The sequence below is a fragment of the Nansenia antarctica genome, assembly GCF_963989245.1.
Source record: "Nansenia antarctica genome assembly, chromosome: 6".
Lineage (NCBI taxonomy): Eukaryota > Metazoa > Chordata > Actinopteri > Argentiniformes > Microstomatidae > Nansenia > Nansenia antarctica.
In genome coordinates this window covers 35163980-35178105 of record NC_137676.1, presented here as the reverse complement: position 1 = coordinate 35178105, position 14126 = coordinate 35163980, and the positions used below count along the sequence as shown (strand labels likewise).

At 45.6% G+C, this 14126-nt stretch overlaps 2 protein-coding genes across 2 annotated transcripts in view; both read right to left on the bottom strand.

Moving 5' to 3' along the window:
* Positions 1-1042, bottom strand: part of LOC308160458 (cilia- and flagella-associated protein 337-like) — a gene marked incomplete at its 3' end in the record, with an annotated part of 24048 nt that extends 23006 nt beyond the window's left edge. Inside the window, exons 1-2 of the mRNA XM_080534372.1 lie at positions 967-1042; positions 408-526 (exon numbers count right to left, since the gene is read on the bottom strand). Of these exons, the coding sequence (XP_080390498.1) occupies positions 408-526; positions 967-1000 (153 nt within the window). The 5' untranslated portion in view covers positions 1001-1042. The remainder of the gene's footprint in view (positions 1-407; positions 527-966) is intronic.
* Positions 1043-5272: 4230 nt separating this feature from the next.
* mapre1b (microtubule-associated protein, RP/EB family, member 1b) lies at positions 5273-9053 on the bottom strand (the record flags this gene model as incomplete). The annotated part of the gene is made up of 6 exons (XM_080533829.1): positions 5273-5323; positions 5891-6043; positions 6249-6355; positions 6704-6902; positions 8000-8145; positions 8933-9053. 6 exons carry the CDS (start codon positions 9051-9053, stop codon positions 5273-5275), a joined length of 777 nt encoding a protein of 258 aa, XP_080389955.1.
* Positions 9054-14126: the final 5073 nt, after the last annotated feature.

The window sequence follows — 14126 nt, the reverse complement described above, 5'->3', positions numbered from 1 at the left end:
CCCCCCACATCCCACCCCCACCTCCCCACTCCCTCAACATAGCAAGGCCTTTGTTGATAAGGCAACGACCACAAACCAATGCAGTGTCAGAACAAATAAACTGAGGGCAGGCTTTGTGTTGTGCTCCGAGGATGACAAGGTTTCAGCCTCATTTAGAGTCAAACACATCCACTCACGCACGTGGCTACAGGACAGCAAACCTAAACCGAACCGAAAAGAAAGCGAACTCTCTCTCTCACTCTCACACTCTCTCTCTCTCCCTCCCTCCCTCTCACTCTCTCTCTCTCTCACTCTCTCTCTCTCACTCTTTCTCTCACTCTCTAGTAGAGTAAGTGTATAGGAGATGTACACTTCCATGCTCTCTCTCTCACACACACACACACACACACACACACACGGACACCCACCCAGTCCACACTGCCGTCGCAGTTGGTGTCCACCTTCATGAAGATGATGTCCAGATCTTCATCGTCAACGTCACCCATGATCTTCTTGATCGCCTCGCGAAACTCGTCCATATCCAGTCCTTGAGAAAAGAAAGAGTGAGGTCATATGGATGAGAAGAGAGAGAGAGGGGTCATATGGATGAGAAGAGAGAGAGAGGTCATATGGATGAGAAGAGAGAGAGAGAGGGGTCATATGGATGAGAAGAGAGAGAGAGGGGTCATATGGATGAGAAGAGAGAGAGAGGGGTCATATGGATGAGAAGAGAGAGAGAGAGGGGTCATATGGATGAGAAGAGAGAGAGAGGGGTCATATGGATGAGAAGAGAGAGAGAGAGAGGGGTCATATGGATGAGAAGAGAGAGAGAGAGGGGACATATGGATGAGAAGAGAAAGAGAGAGAGGGGACATATGGATGAGAAGAGAGAGAGAGAGAGGGGACATATGGATGAGAAGAGAGAGAGAGAGAGAGGGGTCATATGGATGAGAAGAGAGGAAAGCTCTAGAGAGGGGACCTCCTCACCTCCGCCCCCATCAGTGTCAGCCTCATGGAACATGGCTTCGATGCGGCGGAGGTGCTGGTCGTTGATCTGGTCCTCAACGCGGCCCTGGTTCTTCTTCTGGCCCTCCTCATCAGGGCTCTCCCCGCTGGGCTACACAGGAGGGGCCAGAACATCACCATGGACCTGATCCACCCACATCTACCAGAACATCACCATGGACCTGATCCACCCACATCTAACAGAACATCACCATGGACCTGATCTACCCACATCTACCAGAACATCACCATGGACCTGATCCACCCACATCTAACAGAACATCACCATGGACCTGATCTACCCACATCTACCAGAACATCACCATGGACCTGATCTACCCACATCTACCAGAACATCACCATGGACCTGATCTACCCACATCTACCAGAACATCACCATGGACCTGATCTACCCACATCTACCAGAACATCACCATGGACCTGATCTACCCACATCTACCAGAACATCACCATGGACCTGATCTACCAACATCTACCAGAACATCACCATGGACCTGATCTACCCACATCTACACAGAATACAGCCTAACCACTGGCCAAAAACATCGATCAAGAATATAACAAGGTCAGACGTTAAAACAGAGGGGGACAACAGTCTCTCTGGCTAAAGTAGGCGTAGGTACCTGAGGTCCACTTGGTTTCTGTTTGTCTCCATCTGTGGGAGGGCTGAAAACAAAGGCGGTTTGTGGTTTACACCAATTTAGAAATAGTTAAATGTTGACAAAATGATTGATTAAAAAACACTGTAACTCCCTCCTTTGAGATAGTAACATATATCAGTTCCACCATGGTGGATGCACCTACCAGGTCTCTGAAGACCCCTTCGTTATCACAGGTATGTTTGCGTTGCTGCCACTGGTTGAAGTAGTGGCCATGGCTAACACAACATCAGCTTTTGTTTGGCTGTTTTGACGTTTTCAATAATGGAGCTGTTCACAGAATGACTATCATTCCAGAATTCCTCAGGCTCTTTGTGATGTCAGAGCTCTGGAATCTAACTTTATTACAGAATAAAGAATCCGTTTTTGTACCTTATCACTGAAATCTTCACTACACTCTTTATGCACAGTTCACACAAGAAAAAGACACGGTAAAAAAAAGAAAACGAGCAACATCAACGTGGAAATACTGTTTTATTGTTTGTAAGAAACTTGATTCAGCAAATACGACTTAAGAAATGAAATTAGAAAAGAAAAAGAGAGAAATTCCAGCTGAGAGAGCTATTGAGTGAGAAAGAGATGGAAATTGACAAAAAGGAGAGCATAGGTGGCCAGAGGCCCCACAGTGTACAATAATCTGGGCACAGATTGTTGAGGGTCACAGGGGAGAGGTGGTGAGAGCACCTGTTTACACCCCTCCAATACTACAAGGGCTGCTTTCAGTGTGTGCATTAGAGTAACATCCTTCCAAATAACCACTCGACATTCAGAACATCCCAAACAAACATACAACACAAAACACGGGAGCAAAATGCCTACTGGTAACAGGGAATTGATCAAGGTCAGAGGTCACACGTTGGCACAATATCAGATTGAAAGAGGCCACTGAGAGGCTGTCACTCCCCTCATTGCATACCTAATGCACTTCACAAATAGTTATTAGATTTTTCTTAAACAAGATTTGTCTTGGCATGACCCATACAATCAACCGACAAACAAACAGCGTTGTTTAGTCATAAAACAACAAGGTAGATAGATGTGCTTTAGAACAAGAGACAGTAAACTTATCCAAGCTGTTGCTCTGATCAAATGAATGGTCATTCAGCAAACATCGACACAATGATTATCTAGGAGTGTCAAAAACATACATACATACATACATACATGCATGTCCCAAATCAATACATTCTGGAAAATTTTGTTTTGGAAGTGGTAGGCTAAGTAACCGGCAAAATGTCATGAATGGTATTAGTATTGTGGTCCTTAAAAAAGCCAACTTATAGATAATATGAAAACAAAAAATATATTTTAAAAGAGGACTACCCAAGGCATCAAGAGCCATTTGTAAGGTATTTTTTGCATGACATTCAAACTTTCTTCATTGCCCTGTCAGTATCAAAGGCCTAGAAGGTACCAGATACTGAAATACCCTGCCATTGTCAAACAACCTTCACCTGCAGCTCACAGAGGAGGCAGCTCACCTCCCCAGAAACCCCTTTAAGAACACACACATACCAAGCTCAGCAGCTCACAGGATCCCATGGGATGCCATTATTTTCCTACGTCTATACAGTACACATTACCTTACACGGTCTATGAGCAGAGTGGCTATGGACTATGTATGTTGTTCTAATTCTTTCAGAGTCATTTCTAACGAGGCGTTTCAGCCAACAGTCTGTGGCACCAGTTAGGTCCAGTAAAAGGTTCAGGAAGCCAGATGCACCATGACTGTAGAAAACATCTCCGCCTTTTATCCCAGAGCGTTGCATGGAAGACTGGAAGTCAGTAACGGACTAAAATCAGGGATGGGGTCCAATTGGATTTCAATTCAGTCAATTTGAATTTACCATTCAAGAACGGAAAAAACGTTTTGATATAAAAAGCTTCTCATTTTCAGTTTAATGACAACTCATTTAATAATTTCCATATTGTCATTGAATTCCTGAATAGACTGAATTGAAAATTCAACTGATCGCAACCCTGCCTAAAACACTCAAGCTACTGCCAGATTCTCTAGATGTTTTTTGTTTTTTTTATTATTTCAGAGCAGCAAAATAATAATAATAACAATAAGAGCTAAATTACAATACTTTAAATAGTTATTACAAACATTTGCCAAAAAACAAGAGTACATCAAAGTCACATCTATGAAGGTTTATGAAAAGGATTTAAGAAAAATGTATTAAGAATAAGGCAATTCATAAAACGTATAAAATCTCTGACCCGCCTTGTACAGAGACTGGCAGTTCTATTTGTGGTCAGTGTTCTGGGCCTACAGACCTGTCCTGTTAGTAGTGTCTACATCATCAAAATGGGCTCAAACCCAAAACCGTAGTGTTAAAATCGAATTCCCCACAAATCAAGAAATGGAAATGTCAAATGAAATTAAAAGAAAAATATATAGCAAAGACTTTGTCACGGTCACCTTTTGCTTTGACACAAGAGGCCAAACATCTTGTGATGTTTGATCCCTGCATGTGGACGAATTATAGAAACGCCAACGACCAAAGTGGGTAATCTGGGATGGCTGTGGAGCTTGGACCAGGGAGCGGCTGGCATTGACGGTGCATATGCCTCCCAACATCCCAAAGACATGAGAAAAACAAAAACAAAAACAAAAACCAATCACGCTACAAGTATTCCACCATGAGATTGTAACTGTAACATGTTTCTTCAGCACAGCATTAAATATCAGCATGTTACTGTGATGCTGTTGACTGAGGGTGGTAGCCACCATAGGTCAGGTGTACATTTCCCTGTAGGCTTCAAATAAAAGCCACTTTTCTGGAATAAAGAATGGCACATTAAATAAGGTTCATCTTCAAATCAGATGAGACCAAATGAGAGAAATGTGAAAAGAAAACGAGGTTTGGAGTGGACTGAACTGGTTAGTGAAGTACATTTGAACCACATATTGAGCACATCTAAAACCCTTTCTCTATTGACAATAAGGACAAGACAAATAAGACAAGTATCCACAAAAAAACAACAAACAAAAAAAATGTGGCAAAGAGTGATAATTTAGAAAACAAACAAGTAAACAGAAGAAATACATGTACAAAAGTAGTGAGTGTAGGTGCCAATGAACTTGTACTCCAATTTCCGGAACAGACAAAAGTGTGTGTGTAACATGTGTGTGTGTGTGTGGGGGGGGGGGGGGGTAAAAAAAGAAAAGTAAAAACAAAAAACAAATAGAAAAAGGGAAAAGAATAAAAAACAAAGAAGCGGAATCTTACAGACAAGCAGACAAACGGACAGCTCACTCTTCTGGACCCAAACACACCAACATGGACGCCGCCTTCCAGCGTAGCTTCCGCTGACTCAGGCCAAAGGAAGACCCAGGGGGCCTTCAGAGGAGGTACTTCAAACTTGACTGATTTCAACGTGATTTTACTAGACAAAAACATTTGCTTTTCTTTTTGTTATATCGAGTCCATCCAGAAACCAAATGCATAACATGATCTGGTTGTCTTGGGTAGAGGGGAGGTGGAGGGGGAGGGGCGGGGGTCAGGCTGGGTTGGGTGGGGGGTGTAGTTGTTGCTGATTGCGGAGTGGGGTTGAGGTGGGTGGGGAGATGAGGGAGGGGGTATTAAAAGTTGCATCCAGTCTTAGAATTCCTCCTGGTCCTCCGACTCAGCATCTGGTATGACAAAGCCCTCCTGAGAGCAGACAGACAGACAGACACAGAGAGACAAAACAAAACACTTCTGGTTAGACAGCCATAGCTTACGCGTTTCATATTGCTGTGAGGTTTTCAACACATTGAATCAGGGGTTTTCAATCCCTCAGTCTGTATATACACATGTGCTCTACAACCACTCCAACACACCTAATCAGCTGATTCTAATCAGATTCTAACCAGCCATTCATCAAGGCCCTTCCTCTGTTCGTTGAACAAGGCGTGCTAGTGAGAAGCTGAGCTGAACCAATCTGCCACGCCGGGCAGGATATTGACCCCCAGAAGTGGGATTTGTAAGCCCCCTGTGTATTGAACCAATCAGGATAGAGGAAAAACTCACAAAATTATTGGATCCCCCGAGCTAGCAGTGTGACCATACTTATGGCATTCCTCTGGGGCTGCATGCCATTCCGCCGGTGGAATTTTAAGAAGGCATCAGCAGGCGCCTGAGCCCAGAAACACATGGTGCTCAGGCTGAGAAGGCCGAGGGCTCTGACCCTGCTGGAGGGAGGCTTCCTGCTAACGGGTTCACGGATGCAAAACTCACGTCTGTGGCGTATAGAATATCCACAATCCTTTGCAGTGTGGGGTCGCTGTCTACTTCCTTCTCTTGGCAGATGAGCTCGATGTTCCTCAGTTTGCCGAAGTAAAAGTCCCGCTCCTTCTCCATGTCCTGGATCGTAGACTTCAGTATATTCACCTGGAGAGAGAGCGGACACACACACACATTTGTTTGTTACAATTTAAAGTGTCATTTGACAGTAACGTTGACGGTGCATGTTTTAACTGTAATTACTTCCACAAAAGGATAACAACGGCAAATATGAATGAATAAATGGATGGAGGGAAGGAGGGAGGAATGGCTGGATGGATAGACAGACGAATGAGTTGATGAATGACAGTACCTCCTGGATGAGTTCAGCGCGGTCGTCGTCCCCACCGCCCAGTGGTCTCCTGGCCGAGCCGGGCGCCATTTTGGGTGCTACCTTGGCGACGGCGGCCCGCTGGGGAGCTGATCAATCAATCAGAAGAGGAGGGGAGAGAGGGGTGGTCAGAGGACAGCTCAGTGGATATCACTGTGGAGTGACTAGTTGAATTATTCATCCAACTCATTGAACAGAGATCATGCACACCCCCCCCCCCCCCCCCCATCACTTAAAGACCGCCTATGACAGTCTTTGACAAAATGTTATTGTTTTATTTATTTTTTAAAAAGAAGAAGTGTAGTCCCATTGTCCTCCAAGAGTTTCAGAATTTCTTCTTCAAACCACAAGTGTAGCCCCCCCCGCCCACCTCCCCAGGAGCAAGCCAGCCACCACCCCCTCCTCCCTCCCCCTCCCCAGCAGCAAGCCAGCCTCACCGGCGTTGAGGATCTTCTTGGGCTTGTTGAGGGCCGACATGGCGGGGCTGGGCATGGGCATGGTGTCCTGGCCCTGGCGCGCCTCCACTGGGTCGTACTCCTTCCCGTCGTAGTTGGCGTCAAAGAACTTCTTGAACCACTGCACGAACTCAAAGTTGTCCTGGAACTTTCCCTTGATCAACTTGTCCACTGGGATGATCTAAAAAAAGGGGGATGGGGAGGGGGGAGACACACACAGAGCCGTGAGGTTGAGTGTGATCCGTTCCCGTGCTAGGAATATGGGTTAAATAAACACGTTTGTGTCGGACAGTGATGATCGAAAACAGGCACTGCAGAGACGGGGAACATCAGTGAGGCCGGGGGAGACTGGACAGAACACAGAGACCACCAGACAAGGATTGTCCATTCTGAAGGACGTCGTCGATGGGGAAGGGAGCAAATCCACTATCTTGCCCTAATGCATCTCTCTCTGTCTCTGTCTCTTTCTCTCTCCTTCTCTCTCTCTCTGTCAGTCACACACAGCAACTGCAAAGTCACATCATCCAACTTGTGGCTGAGAACTAATTACTAGCTAACAGAGTGGGGTCTATGTAGGCTGCCAACAGGCCCTCTCTGCTGGCACAGGAAGGTAAATATCAGAGAGCCGTAGCGGGGAGAGGCCATGCTCGCTCAGCAGTAAACACAATTAGCAAGGACACAGCTGACATCATTAGAGCTCCCTAACACACACACACACACACACAAGCAATCACCCACCCACCCACACGGTAGATTCCAAGTCCAAACAAGAAAGGACAGATTAGGATTAGAGAGCATCTAATCGAGACTACATTATTTAGGACCTTATGCATACATGTGTCCACGTTAAGATGCATCAGTGCTTAACCGGCGGATGAATGGTTGATTCTGTTCTGCGAGCCAACCCCATGGAGAAGACAGGAAGTCATTTAAGATTACCAAAAAAGATAAAAACACACATCAGAGCAACAGATTCCAAAGAGGCAGAAAACAAACAAACAACACATGGGACTAGCAAGTAGTCTGGTTCTGTGCCCCTCCCCTCCCAATTCTTTCCCCGTCTCTGTGAGGCGCGTCCTTGCGCAACCCCCCCCCCCCCCCCCCCCCGTGGATTTAAAAAGCATCAGATCGGCGTAAGCGTGGAGCTTCAGAGAGTTTCCACCACGTCTCTTTACACCGGTGCGTCTCTTTTAAACCCACGTGACGGGAGCACACAGGGACACGCGTCACGGGAGCGGGTAGAGGATCGGGACGCAGCCCACACACACGATCACTTACTTTGTCGACGCCCATCCGTTTGAAGCTGGCCTGCAGCAGCTTGTAGTTGTGAATGTATTCGTGTTCGAGCTTCGCCGTGAATTTCACTTTCTTCAAAGGCACGCAGCCAGGGAAGAGCATGTCCATGAACTGGCAGTAGGCCCCACCTTTGGGAGACGGACGGACGGACGGACACACACACAAACAGAAACACACACACACACACACAGAAACACAGAAACACACGCACGCACACACGCACACCCACAAAGAGTCAACACAAATCCTTTTTATCTGTGCCCTACTGAGGCATTCATCTCAGACCACACAAACAGCCAGGCCCAGATAAAAGACCAATAGAGCTCGCCCGCGGCGTCTTCTAAATGTGTCAAAACGTGCCATGGTTTAGAGCTACAATGTGCATCCTCTCTCTCGTCAAAACAGACTGTTCAAACGACACACAATCATTAAAGACTCACAGAGCTTTATCCATTTCTGTTTTTATTCAAACATCTCTCTGAAACAGGCTCCAAGGCTCATAGCTCTGGGCTATACGATGACAACGCTGTTTGTCTCGCGCTGTCATGCGCTCTGCCTCACATGCACGCTGCCATCCAGACTCTTCACGTCGAGTGTACCACGGAGAGTACTTGGCACTGCTACTGTCTGACCTGGTCAGCTGCCCGGGCTGGCAGGACACTACCGTCTGCATGCATCTTTACTCCCTACCCTACCTGGGTTGAAATTGTACTTAAAAAACTCGTTCCAAATACATTGCGCATACCCTTGAGCCTCGGGTCTGACGTGCCAGGTGGACTGGGCAGGCCCTTTTAGGACGACACCACGGGTTCAACTGCACCAGGCGAAACACAAGTCATGCACAGACATGTATTGAAACGTTTCAAATACAATTTGAACCCAGGCCTGACTCATGCATGGGGGGGGGAGGCTCACCTGAACACAGCAGCTCCACCTTGGTGAGGTTGATCTGTAGGGACTCGTTGATCCAGGCCAGCATGTCATGGCGACTCAGGTTGTCACTGGTCACTGAGGTGGAGTAAACGTTTACAGCCATTTTCTAAAAAAAAAAAGAAAAAAAGAAAAGACAACAACAAAAAGACAGAGAGGTTGGTTGCTTACATGTCACTTCGGCATAATAAAACCTTTCTCTAACGCTGCAGAGGGGGTTGACAACAAGTCAGAGAGGTACAAACCGGTTGAGATCACTCCCCTGGACTTGCTTGCTGAAATTAAGAGAGATCTAATTGAGTATTGATCCACTTATCTACACGCCTACAACAACCCCACCTAAACCATATAAGCTACATGTCTGTAGTTGATCCAGATCTATGAACACATGTAGGTGACAGCCCAGCAGATTATGACTGCAGATGAGTAAATTCAGCAACAGTGACTCAGGCCCCTTGGGTTGGTCATCCCGCCCATCTCTGCTGCTCCCTTGGTCTTGGGTTAGAAATGTCTTCCAAAAACAGCTGCAGCTACATCATCAGCTCGCTCAGACGCTTGGTAAAAGATGTCTGATAAACCGGTGGCCACGGCAGAACAGCACAGGTGACAATCGCATTGTCATCCTTACATTACTGCTAAGTTACAGCTTTGTAGATACGTCAGTTTGAACCCCAGACTGTCAGACAGCTGTGACTGAAGACATCGCTGGGATGGGAGTAACCTGGCTACCGTTAGCTTACTGGCTAGTGCTGGCATGCAGATATTCCCCCTAGCAAGCTAGCCCAGGCCTCGCAGGGTGTTAGTTGCCGTTAGTTACCAGCTGACAAAAGCTAATGTGAGGAAGCAAATCGTCAAATCGCACATGTGAGTTCACCTAACCACCTGGCCATCTGTTATACTTTCACATAAATCTATCTAGAGAGCTGGCTCAGTTAGCAGTGTTTCCCCGCCCTGCCCGGTGCAGGCTAGCGGGCTAACATACACAGCCCTCTCCCCTTAACGGCCATTCAACTCCATTAGGATTTGGTGCGATAACGTTAGCATGCTAGACACGTTAGCCATTCTCCAAAATGTCAAATATTGCTTTATTAAGAACTTACCAATAAAGCAAATGGCGTTTCACAGGTTTCAATGTATTAATATATTAATTCTACGTCAACTGTATCTCCTATGAATCCAGACGTAAGTGGTTGTAGGTGTTCTCTTCTCTGGTGAATGCCAGTTCAGCTCCGCCGGCAGGTTGGCTCCTTTCAGTGCAACTGCGTTTGTTCTCAGACGACGTCAGGACGCAACGTCAGGACGTATTCTCCACCCGGAACGACGTCAGGACGTAAACGACGCCAGGGCGCAACGTCAGGTCGTCATCTGCATCCAGAAAGACGAGACGACAGCTTGGGCGAGGCCAGACTACTTAACACTTTCTATGCCAACTTGTCTAATACTATCATCGTTGGCCACATAACATCTTTATTCCAGTCCAGCATGAAGTTAGACATAACCTTATTTCGTCTCATAGACTTAATGGTAAAAAAAAATATTGTCTCGTATTTGTGTATACTAACAATACTGTGAAAGAGAACATTTACAGAATTTCGACTTCCTCAATTGTTTAATTTATAGCATGTCTACATCCTTCACACTCTCCAGCAATTCACTGCTATGGATTTGTGTAAAGCGGGGTACACACATAAGGATTTTCTGATGTCTGAAAACGACAGAAAACGCCCGATTATCAGATGGATCTTAACATTTTCCTATAACAAAATCCTGTGGTGTGAGGTGTGTTAAGAGTCAATTCTCTTCAATTGTGCAATAAACTCTCCCGACAACCTGCTCGGAAAATGGGCGTGGCCGGCAATCGTAAATGTTAAATGTGTTCAATACTTACGACCAGAAATCATAGGGTTGCCAGATTGTTTGGTGAAATTAGTGGTTTTAGACTGTGGTTAGGGTGGAAAATGTCATTCCCATCTGGCAACCCTGCTCGCGAGTCCAACTAAACGTGGATGGAATGTAGCCATTCAAGAAGCGAGCGGACTTCTTCTTTTCGTTATTCGGCACTTTATTTGCCCTGTCGCACATGGTTGTCTCGTACAGGTCAGTCAGGGTACTACGTTAGATAATAATAATAATAACTTTATTTGTATAGCGCTTTTCCTGCAAACGTTGCGGCTCCAAGTGCTTTAATCATTATATAATCTTAATTTAATTATTTTGTAATTTAGTTTAGTTTTAGTTTAGTTTATTTATTTAGCACACAAGAGATTGTGCAAGGAGGGAACGAAGCCCAGAAGGCTTGTACATAGTTCCACTCCCGTCAATATCTATGTTTCAAATAAAAATCAAGGAACACTTAATGCATGTCAAAAAGAGAAAAGAAACCACAAACAAAATCATATCCATAAAGGCAATATTAAAAGGATGGGTTCACGCGAGATTCCTGGCTTGGGGAACGAGACTCAAGAGAGTCTGGAGTCTGTCGTAACGAAAATCTTTATGTCTGTGGTGTTAAATTCTGCCTAGTCCTATACTGTACTCTGACTAACAGAAATGACGATTAAAGCATTCTCTCAAGTTGCTTACACTTTTATTATAACTCCGTGTTGACATTCTACATCCAGCTCTCCACATGGCTGTCACACTCAACTTCGTCCGTGCAGAAACAAACCTTATGTTTTAATACAATCCTATTGTAACATCCCTTTTCTTTTACTGAACTAAAAGATCCTATTGTAACATGTGGGGTGCTGAAATGGGAAAATCGGCATACACCACACACAATACGATCAAGGCTGTTCAATCCAAGATTTTGTATCTTCATGTGTGGGGTCTGTCTCAGATAAGATTTCGGTTAAGATTTTGAAAATCCTTGTGTGTACCCCGCTTTACTCCCACCGCATCCAATAGAAAAACAACCAGGATATCACACCATTGATTATAGTGAAAATTTATTACAATAACATTGTGAAATGTTAATCAACGAACATTTATCAAACATTCAATCGCTGTCAAAATTCATTACAATAGCATTTTAATACCTAGCACTAAAATGCTTCTAAGGCGGTTTGGCGGTTGTGGGAGATACAGTGCTGTGAACGTACAGCTATCATAGAGCACCATAGAGAGGTATCATAGAGCACCATAGAGAGGTATCATAGAGCACCATAGAGAGGTATCATAGAGCACCATAGAGAGGTATCATAGAGCACCATAGAGAGGTATCATAGAGCACCATAGAGAGGTATCATAGAGCACCATAGAGAGGTATCATAGAGCAGTGTTTTTCAACCTTTTTTGTGCCACGGCACATTTCTTACCTTGAAAAAATCCCACAGCACACCACCATCCCAAATGTTACAAAATGATACATAGTAGCCTATCATATACGTAACATTATAAGAACTTGTCGTTATACTCACTCAGTGCGAAGCCTGGCCCTGTATGTTGGCCATGTATGCGAGCCTTGCGCACAATTAACTAGCAACTTTGCGTCATCACACTTCTCATCAGTTCAAACGGTGTTCAGCTCCTCCCGTACCTAACTCAAACACGCACGGCACTTTTCCGCGGGACAATCATCGGACCGCCGTATGGAGCAATAACGTCTTATGCTGGGCTCCCATCTCTTCACATAATGCTGCATATAAGCGGCTTTTCAGAGGTCTTGTTTTTACAAAGTTTACCATACGAACAACAGCTATCTCCACTGGTAAAGTCTCGGCAACATAGCTGTTGCTCCATCAGTGCAGACACTTACGCAGCTGTCCCACTGAAGTCCTCCCCTGTTTTTTTTTTAATGCAATGTCTTGCAAAAAGAAATTTTCTGTGATTGTGTCTCCATCCACAAAGCGTGCATTGGCATTTAATGAATGAATGAAACAATGTAGGTTATTTGTATCATCTTGCGGTATGGGCATACAATCGTTAGGTTTTTCAGTCACGTATTCACACACCCTCCTGTCAATCACCTGGAAGAGGCCGCTTTGCGGACGGCGATACGGTTTTCTCTGACTGTTACCATTCTTAAGCCAATCTTTTTGGGCTCGTCAATTTCTAACATTACACTCTGTAATATCATATTTCTTGGCTCCTCGACAGTTGTTTGATGCCTCTGCTTCATTGATCACCATGGTCTTAAAATTGGCATCGTAACTCCGCCTCTGTTGTTTATTAACTTGACCAACCACTTGAGCCACTTTTTTCGAGCTGGTCCGAGTGTGTCTCTGCGGTGTCTCTCCGCGGGTGTGTGTGTGAGTGTGTCTCCATCTCTCCAGGCACCGTCACTGGGGTGTGTGTGAGAGGGAGAAACACAGTGGCTCGCGTGGGGAACAGTCTTTTGGCGCCATACGTTGTGAATTAATATTGACGTGTAAAAGTCTAGGCCGCGGCACAGTGGTTGAAAAACACTGTCATAGAGCACCATAGAGAGGTATCATAGAGCATCATAGAGAGGTAGAACTCTCAACTTCTTGGTTACAAACCCTGCTGACACAGCTTTGACAGAAAGTGACAGTGCAGTGGGGGGGGGGGGGGGGGGGGGGTGTAACCCAGAACTCCTCCTCCTGTTAGCATCCTCTCCTCCCCCATCTCACGGAAGCTGCTCGCAGGCGAAGTAGTCTTTGAGGGGAGCGAAGAGGTGGCGAATGACAGGGACACTCCACGACTTCCCCAGGACCATCTGCCTCTGCTGCCGGTTCATGTTCCTCACGTCTGTGTAGTGCTTCGGGAAACCAAAGATCCTGGAAGGAGGGACAGATGAAACCCCCCCCCAAAAAAGATAAAACGGTTAACTTCAGGAAGTGAAATGAGATTCTGGTCCAGTCCAGTGGTTTACTGGTCACGGGTAACGACTAGGAATGTAAGAAGAGGGCCGGGGTTCAAATCCTGCCACCATCTTAGTATATACAATACTCAAATCCTCCCTCATCTATCTGCCCCTCAATTCCCAACTGTCTCTAAGAATCAATATGAAAAGAGGAAAAAAATAAAAGTGGCAAATGAGAAGAGACGCGTACTTCTCCAGTTCGGTGCTCCACAGCATGTCCTCCTTGCCGTTCATCAGCACAGGGCATATGCTCTCGGCCTTGCCCTGCTTCAGAGAGTTCGTCTTGGTGGTAATGGTCCGCACTTTGACGTACTGCGCCAACAGAACACAAACAACAACATAAGACATCGAGGA